We start from the raw sequence: 12,424 nt of genomic DNA, 5'->3' as shown, positions 1-12,424 counted from the left end.
GGGAGCGATACGAGACTGGAGCCGCTGCACTTTTAAATAACTCTTGTCAAGCGGCTGGCCTGAGACGGGAGAAATGTTTTGACTGTGGCTTATTGAGCAGCGGGGGATTCGATGTTTCTATACTATGTTTAGCCGCTGATTAAATCAAAACGTTAACCCACCTGCTAATAGCCAAATTATACCCACAACTGACGAGGTGGCCGTATAGGAGGACGTTGGCAAATATTTGATTTGGCCGCTGCTGACTTTCATTTCGTGCCAGTGTGGTCTGGATAAAAAGAATCTCAATTTGTACCACTGCTAGCGATGAGATTTCCATAGGCCGAGGCCCAAGATATATTTTGGATATCTAGTGTAGTACTGTATATTTCACTCGGTGATTAACAGCCCGAGGCAGGCTAGAATTGAATTTGTGGGGCGTTTCATTCAGACGCACGGCTAAGTTTAGACGATCAAACGCGGATGGGTTTAAAGCGCCTCTGTTTTTGCGTGAAAGAGAGTCAGTGTTGAAGATAGGAGGTCTTGGAAGATATTTAAATGAGATGTAACATCCCTCACATGTTGAAGAGACTCAATAAAACGGCTGATGACTCTCACAACTTGAACTTCAGTTATTGTTGAAAGAGCAAATGGGGGGAAAAACTCCACTTCCTGAATCTATTAAAGGTCATAATCACTATGAAAAAAACATGTGTAGTTCATGTTCTGCAAGGAGTTCTTCTAATGCAAAACACAAACTGTGGTGGGGTTCGATTTGTAATTCATGATACACTTTTGGCTTGAATGTGAATGCTCTGAACAAACTCAAGACAGGGTGAAGTGAAGTGAACTCGGAGCATTTCAGCCCAGGCATTGTGAACGCAAAATGCTTCACTTTCATTTCACATGCATGTGATTCCCAATATATTTGACTTTTACATGCTACCATGCATTAATGATGATGATAACATACAATGACACAGAGTTATTTCTATGTATACACAAAGAAACTCAATGTTTTTAACCAGACCAAAGTACAAATATCACAAATGAAATAGGTTAGGAATTATGTTAATATAGTATAGTATTATAACAGCATTGTATATGATAAAAGAGGTCTGGAAGGATGAATGGATGGATGGATGGATGGATGGATGGATGGAAGGATGAATGGATGGATGGATGGATGGATGGATGGAAGGATGAATGGATGGATGAATGGAAGGATAAATAGATGAATGGATGGATGGAAAGATGAATGGATGGATGGATGGATGGAAGGATGAATGGATGGATGGATGGATGGATGGATGGTTGGATGGATGAATGAATGAATGGATGGATGGATGAATGGATGGATGATGGATGAATGGAAGGGAGGATGAATGGATGGATGGATGGAAGGATGGATGGATGAATGGATGGATGGAAGGATGAATAGATGGATGTATGGATGAATGGATGGATGGAAGGATGAATAGATGGATGGATAGAAAGAAAAAGATCCACTTTCAAATCCAAGGAAATTGTGACTTAATGAAAAAAAAAAGACCAAACACCCTTTTATCAGGTCATTCCGACTCAAAAAACGTCCAGTATATTAAGTTCACATAACTGTTCTTTCAAAGAAAAGTCTGAAAGTGGAAAAAAAAGAATAATAACTATCCAGAGTCATGAGAAAACCCAAGCAAGTGCAAGAGTGCATTTAAGATTTCCTAGGGAATCTGCAAAGCACAGATCAGCAGCGTCCCAGAATAGCGTCCTGCTGTCATCATGGCATTAAGGCAAAACAATGCGGATCCCACACATCATGACAAAAACACTTTTAAACATTCCCATCTGAACGCAGCCGGGAAAATAACAGACTGTCAAGAGATCTTAAAGGGTCCTTGGGAAGATGGATGATCTGCCGGAGGAAACACGATCCACACACCGCTGACAAAAGAGAGGCCATCGCCGGCTGATCGAGTGAATTATACCCTCGCCCGGCCGCCCTGGACTGGACATCTGACAGATGCTTGACCCGTGAGCTGCGGCTTTGGAATCCTATGAAATAATGGCCTGAGTATTTACACAAGTGCTGTAGTTTATTAACACAGTGAGAAAATCTGGAGAGTAAATGGACGATGCAAATGAGAGGTTTGAAATGGTCTCAATCACAGTAATAAAAGCGCTTGAGTAGTAATAGACTCATATTCTGACTAAACCAATGAATCAGAACATATCTGGGGGTTTTTTTGGCAAATGGTCTTCTGTAATCATCACACTCTAAAATTTGATTAGTGACCGAATCTTAAATTCTTCATCTTTCGTAAAATACATAAATATAAAATAATAAAAATTTAATAATGCATAATTATATCTATATGTAGACATATAGAAAATCATTTATATTTTACAAAAAATTATATAAATGATGTACTGTAATATTACATATAAACAGGAAACTGTATATATTCTAAAAGTTTATAATTTAGGATTTTTATTATTTTATACACACATGCAACAAAATTACAAAATAAACAAAGGTCTAAATACATAAATTAATATTTAAAAATACATTTTCATTTAATTACATAATTTATTCTTTATAATCTTGTATAATACAATTACATAATATAATGCTAAATAAATGTTAAATAATATTTTATATAATAAAACTATATATTATTATTAAATTATGTGCTTATATACAATATATACAGTACATTTAACATAATAAAAATAATAATTTTTTTAATTTATAATTTAAGATTATATATATATATATATATATATATATATATATATATATATATATATATATATATATATATATATATATAATATATATATATATATATATATAAATCTGAAAAATAAATAGCATTTAAAATGTAATAATTATAAACATTTACAAATGTAAAAACGATAAGCAAAATCAAGAAAAAAAAAAAAAAAAAAAAACTGATTCTTCAACACTGGCTATTAGTCAGCCAATAATAAATACATACAGTGTATATATATATATATATATATATATATATATATATATATATATATATATAAAGCTGGCAACTGCATGTGTAAGCAGCAGATGGAAGAGCGCAGGAAAACCAGACATGAACCAAAAGAGCTGGTTAAGGAAGATGAGGGGGCTGCGGATGAACAGGGCACTTGATAAAGCAGCACAATGCCGTGTGGTTCAACCATAAAGCTCCTCTCTCCAGGATTCATGAGTGGGGCAAAGTGGGAGGCCCAGAAGGATATGATCCCTTATTCTCAAAAGGTTGTCCTGATAGCTAAAACATACCCATTAAAACCCTCAGTAGGAACAACATTTTGGGGGAAACCGCAGGCTTTCTTGGCCACATCCAGAACTGACTGGGGCTCAGTTTTAATTGAGAAGGGACGTATAAAGTCTCATGGTAATACCCCCTTGTCCACGGTTCTTGCTTCAGACCTTTAATTACATCTTTGAGATGTGACCATTTATTTCACTTGGCACATGGAGAACAAAAGGATAGAGTTCATGTTCGTATCGCAGAGATCAGTGTCTAATTTGGACTGATACAGAAGCGCATCACCACACCGCTTTCCTAGTTTGGACTGAAAACGCTCCCATTGGTGTTTTACATGTCGATTGCTGCTCTCTAGTTTCACTCATATTTGCATCTCTGTCTGCTGTGCACAGAGGAAAATATCACAATGGAAACTCAGATGAGATGTTAAGACTATTAGTGGAGGACGATGAACCCTACTGACAGCAGCCGGAGCCTTGCTTTCTTCTCTTTTATTCAGCATGAGTATTAAAAGCACATGTTTCAGTGTCGTCTCAATATCAGGTGCTTCTGCGGTTCGTGACTGTGTTTAAACACCTTGTTTGGGTCAAACTTCTGTTCCACGATGATTACAGGAGTAAAGTGCACTCGTTCACGGTGTCATTTAAGGGCACACGCTGCCTTGAGCTGTTTGAGCTCTTGATTCACTAAATATATATTATTAAACAATTTAGTTAATCGCGTATATATATATATATATATATATATATATATATATATATATATATATATATATATATATATATATATATATTTAAATATATATATTATATATCTATTAAAATAATTATAAAAAAAATAATAAAAATTATTTTTTATTATTTTTTATTATATGAATATATATAATATAGTTTTGATATATAATATGAATGAATGAATGATGCATTTATATATTATATAATATGTAAAAGTGGCATTGCTTTAAATAAAAATAAATAAATAAAATACGCAGTGTGAATGGAAACTGGATAAAGTTAACTAAAATGGACTAAAAAGAGATAAGTCTACTAATTCAAATCAATTAATGTAAAAAAATAAATCAATCAATTTCAATAACATTTGACTTACTTATAATGTATAATTTTTTTTAAACAATACATTTTATAATTAAATACCTATTAGAATTAACTATGTCATAGTATATTGTAAAACTAATATGAAATAACAAATAGGGAAAAACTTCCTTGGTTATTAAAAAAAAAAAAAAATCATATGTGTTTTCTCACAATGCAAGTTTATCGACTGCATCTAAAATTGAATATGGATTTGAATAACAAACAGATTTTTGATAGTTAATGTATTGTTGTGCCTGTAAAACATTTCAAATGTTAATTTAAATGGGCATGACACTGTCCGGCAAATCTTTATCATGAAAGCGTGCATATTTGTGCTCCCACCTCCAGCCGCTCCTGCTTGACTTCATCCACCTCCTCTTCCTCCACCAGCGTCAGGAATTCCCCCGTCTGGTCGATGGAGCTCATGAAGTCCTGCAGCAGACGCTGTCTCTTGTTGACGTTGCTGCTGCTGCTGCTGTTGTATTTGTCTGTGAGAGGACAGAAACAGTCACTCAGCTGAGACCCAGCGGCCCACTCCACTCCTTTACCTGAGTCATGAAGACCCAGAGCTCAGACAACACACACTTATCTGTCACAGAATCATAGAAAACTATACACTGTTTATATGAGGGGAAAAAAATAAAGTGATCTATGGGATGCTGTTTAGTCTCAAAAGTTAAAAACTTTTGATTTAATGGTTTAATCTTTGCCATAATCACAATGACAGATGAGCTAAATCTTAAAGCTGGTGAAAATATTATTCAATACTGACTGATAAATAACCACTATCAAAATATGATAACTGATATGGGTCCAATATATACTGCATCCTCAGTTAAATGTCTGAAATGAGTTTTGTAGGCAAAAATAAATTTTGCATTTATTTAAAACTATTTTTAATTAGTAAATATGCATATTGGTAAATGCATGTAAATATATAACACTTATAGATGGTTTTCCTTATAGATACTGTCCACTCCACCTACAACATGATTACCAATACTAATAATATATAATAACATAGGTGTATTCATACTTTTTAATGTGCTAATATATATATATTTATATATATATATATATATATATATATATATATATATATATATATATATATATATAAATATTAATAATGTTCATTTAACAAAATGACTATGCTAAAATTACTAATACATTATATAATTATGCATATAATTTTTTATGAACATTATTAACATGTATTAATGTAAACATTGCATTCGTATAATAACTATAAAATAAATAAAATCTTATTTTAAACAATAATATATTAGTGGGAGTTGAAAAGCATAATTGAATAATCATAAAAATTTTATATATTGTATGCTTAATGTACGTTTAAAATTTATAAATGTTAATAATGTACTTTTAATGTAATATAATTATTACAACATATATTTAATGTGCATTATTAACATTTAATAATGTTAACATTAACAATAACTAACTAACTTAATATATTAGTTGGAGTGGAAAGCCTCATAAAAAAATCATTATTATTATTAACACATTGTAAGATATATTTATTCATAATTTGAATGTTTAAAATAAATATATGTCAATAATGTACCCTTAATATATAAATATAATTTAATTTTTAATTTTAAAATGTTATTACAATATATTTTTAAATTACATTATTAACATTAATGAATGATAACATTACATTAACATAATAAATAAATAAATACAATCTTATTTTCAAAGAATAATAATATATTTGAGGTGAAAAAGCATCCATCAAACATACTCCTACTTCGCTAGTGTTTAAAAACATCCCATGATGCACCTCGTGAAGTCTGCTAATGAATGTCCAGAGTGAGCCGAGCTGGAAACCAGACTAATAAGCAGCTCAAATATGAGAGATTTTATATCTGTGTCAAGTTTTGTTCACTATGTACATAAATCCCACAGCAGGATAAAACCACGCTCTACCACAGCAACTGATTTTCAATGTTTCCAGCATGTTCATGCATTTGAGCGTCAGCGGGCATTACAGGCCTTAAAGCTCCAGGGTGGGAAAAAAAAAAAAAAAAAAGAAGGAAAATGTTAATTAAATGAAAGGAAGTACACTGATTAAACACACTTCTGTGAAGTAACGTCTGGTTGTGTATGACAGAAATAGCCCCAGAATGTGTTCAATCAAGGTTACTGAATTTATGACACCTCAATAACAGCTTGTTTTATGGGCTTCAGGTTCGTTGGGACTGGCACAGCATAACCTCCAACAGACTGTAATTGTGGACTTCCTCTGTAAACGCTGCAACTCAATCAAACGGTCAAAACGTCAGTTTGCATAAACTTACTTTTAAATGATACAAATACGTTGACGTACATAATTAGTAGTGCATTTTTGGCTTTAAAGAATCCTTAATTTGACATTGGATACAATATTTGGATGAATAAAAGGCCTTGGAAAATCTTGGTTTGGATAAATAGTTAATCTAATAACTATGAAATGGCGCTTTATAATGTAACTATATAAATACTGGTAAAAAAAAAATATTTTATCTGATTAATTCATTCTTTAAAATCAAGAAGTACAAGTTAAAAATGGCATTTTAAATGTGCCTGTAATAGAAATGCTTTGAACACGGTAGATTAAAACCCAAAACTGCATAAAAGTACATTAAAGTTTGCATATCGCACTTTTTTTCTAGACTTACTGCACCTGCCTTAAATTAACTGAGCATATGTTTACAGAACAATACGTCTAAATGTATAAACACGACCAACCAACAGGGCTTGCAACCCAAATTATGTCCGTAACTACTTGTATTTCCAAGAGGAACATGCGAGACCTGATTTTATACAAAGAGAACCTTAACACACGGTGACAAGTGTTCAACTGGAGGAATAGTTAATCTAATAATGAAATGTTACATTAAACACTAGTAAAAACATATTTGACCTAGTTAATTAATGCTTTAGAATTAAGAACTACAAGTAGTAAAAAAAAAAAAAAATCACATATTAAATGTGTCCAAGCTTAATGTAATAGGATGTTTAGAAGTGCTTTGAACAAATAAATATTGAACAAATGCATTAAACACTTTTGATTTAGTGAATTTATCCGACAACTACAAGTAAAATATTTTTAATTTGCTTGGTGATAAGAAGTGCTATAGACATAGCAGATCAAAACATAATGTGCATAAAAATACAGAAATGTTTTTATACCATGCATTATTTCCCTAGACTTACCTACCATAATTTAAGTGTGTTTACCTAACATGTTTACCTAACAATGTCAGTTGTAATTACTTGTATTTCCAAATGAAACAGAATATTCAACATGAAAAAAAATGGTGAAATTATTTTTCTGCACTATGATTTGAACTCACAGTAAAAATAAATAGTATTCATGCCATATAGTTGCATTTAGCAGCTCTCATCAAGCTGCCATGAAGATTAAGATACTATTCATATTAACATTATGATTTCCTGTAAATTTGACGACTAAATGGGTTTGATGAATCACTCCGAATATAAGCATTTAGTAACATGTAGTAAGAAAATAAAAAGCACTTCACAATAACAATCTCCTGCTCTACTACATCTGTCCCCAAATCTGCTGAGCAACCTTAGAAAAGACAATGGTGGTTGAACAGAAGTTCCTCATTTGCAGTTTAGTTTAGTTTTAGGGGTCACTGTACAAACACTGCATGGAAAGAAATCAGAACCCATGTTCTCGCTCTCAGAGAAAGAAAGAAAGAGGCTTTTCTGTCTTCACACTGAAACAATTCCCTCTTAGATTTGATTTTGCATGCAATAATGCAGATAATAGTCAGAGAACAATAATCTCCTGGTTTCAAGCGCTTCTTTGGGGTCAGGCAACTTTCAGAAGAGCAACACATTACGGACAGCAAGCCATGGAAAAGCTTCTGTGTTCAGACAAGGAGACTCCAATCCAAACGCCGCATTTCAATGTTCTTCCATCTCTCAAGTTACACTCTAGATGAGGAGCACGAGTCCTAATGACACTCTGCATGACATTACGCTGCTTCTGCGGATGGTTTTCCTCGCTCACGCTCATTTTTCGGTGATATTGATGAGGGAGGGCTGTTCAAAGCAGATTCATGCCAAAGCTTCTGCTGGCATTTCGGTAAATGACTCTCGCTGATTGACTGTGGCGTACAAAATTACCCCTCGACTCCACTCATTATGTGCCTCTTCGTCATTTAAGAAAACAGCTAAATGGTAAAATGCTGTTGATGGGGGGAAATGTACTGAATATCTTACGAACAAAATCATTCATATGGAAAACATGCTAAGCGGAAAACATATGAAAGTCCAATACATTAACTAGGGTTGGGAATTTAGAGTAGGCTCTCATGGATGCTCGACTCTGAATCAGTTTCAGACCAGAAAATGGAAAAAGCTCCAGATATCGTACCTGAATCCAGCACATCTTCATCTTCGATGGTTTTGAGGACTCTGGATTTGTAGTCTCTGAACTGCATGTACCTGATGAGTCGCCGTAATTTTTTCTGGGAGAACAAAATAACCAGTTTAGTATTCAAACTAGAACAATCTGCTCCATCTATCTACCCCACAAAATGATCTTTTAGTTTCAGACAGTTTAGTTCTTTCTAGAGCTGGCGAAGTGTTCATAATACTGAACTAACATTGTCAATATTGTCGCTAATTAAACAGGCTCGGGTCTCCATCCATCTTTGCATCTCACAAAATTATCTTTTAGTTTGAGTCTCTTCACAACGTTAAATAAATCTGCCTGATGCATTCAGAATAATTTAGCTGCCAACACTGAATGAAGCAGCATTATGAATATTGCAAAATATGAATACTGTCTGTATTGTAAATGTTAGGAGAAAAAAAAAGTATGTGATGTTCTTCTTTCAGAGAAATACAATCAAGAGTTTCCAAGCTCTATAATGGCAGTGAATTTGCCCTAAAAAGTGCATCCATCCATCATAAAAAGTGCTCCAAGAGCCATGCATTTGTGTAAGAAAATCTCCATATTTAAAACTTTATGAACCTGTCGTATGTGCGTTCACAAGAGAGTGGCGTTCCGGCGGATGACATAATACATAGGTGTAGTGAAAATCATTTCAATGGATCGATTCAAAACTCTGGACCAGTCTGTTTGCATCATCACTCAACGTGTCATCTCAACAATATTTAGGGAAGATGTGTAGAAGACCTTTATTTTATTCACTGATTTTATGTCTTAAGGTTTATTGTGTTTTAGTTGCATTAATCTACATTCCCATCTTACTGTAATCACATGCATATCTCAATTTAACAGGCTCCATGTTTAAACTAAAACAATCTCCGTCCATCTTTGTATCCTACAAAATTGAAATGAATGAATAAATTGCTGGTGTAAAAATAAAATATATATATATATATATATATATATATATATATATAGAGAGTGAGTGAGTGAATGAGAGAGAGTGTGAGAGAGAGAAACTGAGAGTGAGTGAGAGTGAGAGAGAGTGAGTGCGAGAGAGAAAGCGAGTGAAATAGAGTGTGAGTGAGAGAGAGAGAGACTGAGAGTGAGAGAGAGAGTGTGAATGAGAGTGAGTGAGAGAGTGAGATGAGAGTGAGAGTGAGTGAGAGAGAGCGAGTGAAATAGAATGAGAGTGAGAGAGAGTGAGATAAGAGTGAGATGAGAGTGAGAGAGAGCGAGTGAAATAGAATGAGAGTGAGAGAGAGTGAGATAAGAGTGAGAGTGAGAGAAAGAGAAAGAGAGAGAGCTAGTGAAATAGAGTGAGAGTGAGAGAGAGAGACTGAGAGTGAGAAAGAGTGTGAATGAGAGAGAGTGAGTGCGAGTGAAATAGAGTGAGAGGGAGAGAAAGTGAGTGAGAGAGTGAGAGAGAGTGAGATAAGAGTGAGAGTGTGAGAAAGAGAGAGAGTGAGTGCGAGAGAGAGTGAGTGCGAGTGAAATAGAGTGAGAGTGAGAGAGAGTGAAATAGAGAGAGTGAGTGTGAGTGAGAGATAGTGAGATAGAGTGAGTGAGAGAGAGAGTGAGTGAGTGAGTGAGATAGAGTGAGTGAGAGAGAGAGAGTGAGAACGAGAGAGCGAGAGAGAGAGAGAGAGAGATAGAGATAGAGAGTGAGTAAGTTTGATTCATTTAAATGAAATAATTTGAAATAATTACAGAGAGAATGTGGAAAACCTTTTAAAATAGGAAAACCTGTTTTATTGAATGATTATTTTTTTAGAAGTTAACTGTGTTTCAGTTCTTGCATTAAACCTATTTCATCTACTTTACCCTCTTCACTGAAATCAGATAAATATCAAAATATTATTTTATTTTTTAATGTATCACCCAGCCCTGATTCTTGCTTTTAACCAGTGAGCTAAAAGCAACAGAACTACAAAAGCAATAAAACTACTCGATAACCAAAGCGGTAGCCCATACATACGAAGGCTAATGATTTATGTTGCGGTAATGTCTCATGTACCTTGTCTTTCCTCATTAGAAAGATGATATCCTCTGGTGAAATGGCCCTGGCTCCTCTCAGGAGGGCCACCTCTGCGGCCTGATGGAGCTGCAGGAGCAAAGACAGAAAGAAAGGCAATTCAATCAGCAAAGAAAGCGGGAGTATGTAACAATCAGCGCTTGGTAACATCAACCCAGAGATGTTTTTAAAATCAGCACTCAACTGCATGAAGACCTTGAGGAAACCGATAAGGGGTTTTATTATGAGAGCAGGTCTTGAGTCACTTTCGGCGGGACGTGAGTTTCAAGTCTTGTGCAAGAACGTCTAACTTTGCTATTTCTGCTCAAACGGGTCAGAAAATGTCCTTGAGCGCATGGCAAACAGAGAGAAATGCATCAAAACAACAGATAAAAATGAACCAGGCACAGCAAAATACCGCGTGGTGCTTGCCTCGATATGAAAACAAGATAAGCAGTCTAGAAATAGGATTAAATGTGTTTTATGTGTCCTGGTTTAATGTAAAGACATAATTGACCTTTCTATCGGCCAGTGCATGAGAGGTTTACACAGGAATGTCTAAATCATATGCAACTAAATCTTTAAGCTCGAGAAGGACAAAAAAAAAAACTGCAATGAAAAATGTCTGGTGAAGTGCTATAATTTCACTTTGTTGCCAAAAGAGGAAAAACAGCTCATCCATCATGGTGCAAATGATAGCCGTTCTTATGTAAATCAACATATCCCATGAACGCTCTAGAATTATGGCAAATCTCATGGAAGGACTGTAGTGTTAACTTACTGATATTTTTAAACCCGTCCTAACAAAAGGATAAAAAGGGAGGATCGAGTTCAACAAAACTATTCTTTGTAAAACTGCTTTGGACGCGTATGTGAAAGTGCTATATAAATACACTGAACTGAACTGAAGCAAACCACAACTAATGATCTGTGACGTATATAATAACAAACACAAGAAGAGCAAGATCTGATTACTTGTAGAGCTGGTTTTTCTTAGTTAAAAAGATGATTTGATGTTGAGGATGCACTTGTATAGGAGAACTAAATACGATCTGAAAAATTTAAATCATGTAATAATCAAAACAGTTACGAAATAAAATAAAAGACGACATTAGGAACATGAAAATATCTGAAAAACAGAAGCCTATTTAAAATATCATTAAGAGTTTTTCCATTTAAAAAGATTAAATAATTATCGATCATTTATATGATTTTATAGGCTTTACTATTTATATACGCGTATATAATAATACAATTTTGATGTGAAAAAAAAAATGAAAGTATTATTTTATTTTTATTTCAGCTTTATATTGTTTGAGTTTTAAGTAATGATAATAACTAAAAAGCCTTAATAAACAGTCCTAAAAATAAAGTCTTTTTTTAAATTTATTTGTGTTATTGTTTCTTTTACTTTGAACAAAATTAACTTTGATTTATTTATGTGAATCAGTTCAGGCTGTCTATTTAAATAAATTATATTTCAGTTAAAATTTATTTGTTCAAGTAATGACTTTATGGTTTTCATTTTCATTAACAATAATAACCATGGTAAATAGCCAATAAATAAATAAATAAATAAAAATTAGCAATCATAAAAAGGCACATTTTAATTTACTCAAAATAT

General features: G+C 33.6%; 1 protein-coding gene across 2 annotated transcripts in view; it reads right to left on the bottom strand.

Moving 5' to 3' along the window:
• LOC113060964 (transcription initiation protein SPT3 homolog) overlaps positions 1-12,424 on the bottom strand; it is a 101,219-nt gene that overhangs the window by 24,490 nt on the left and 64,305 nt on the right. For both annotated transcript variants that reach the window (XM_026230228.1, XM_026230229.1), the window contains exons 4-6: positions 10,804-10,890; positions 8,766-8,859; positions 4,697-4,842 (exon numbers count right to left, since the gene is read on the bottom strand). In XM_026230228.1, coding sequence (XP_026086013.1) covers positions 4,697-4,842; positions 8,766-8,859; positions 10,804-10,890 — 327 coding nt within the window. The remainder of the gene's footprint in view (positions 1-4,696; positions 4,843-8,765; positions 8,860-10,803; positions 10,891-12,424) is intronic.

This window comes from Carassius auratus, chromosome 42 (genome assembly GCF_003368295.1).
Source record: "Carassius auratus strain Wakin chromosome 42, ASM336829v1, whole genome shotgun sequence".
Taxonomy (NCBI): domain Eukaryota; kingdom Metazoa; phylum Chordata; class Actinopteri; order Cypriniformes; family Cyprinidae; genus Carassius; species Carassius auratus.
The sequence above is the reverse complement of the archived record's forward strand: the minus strand, read 5'-3'. Positions and strand labels throughout refer to the sequence as shown.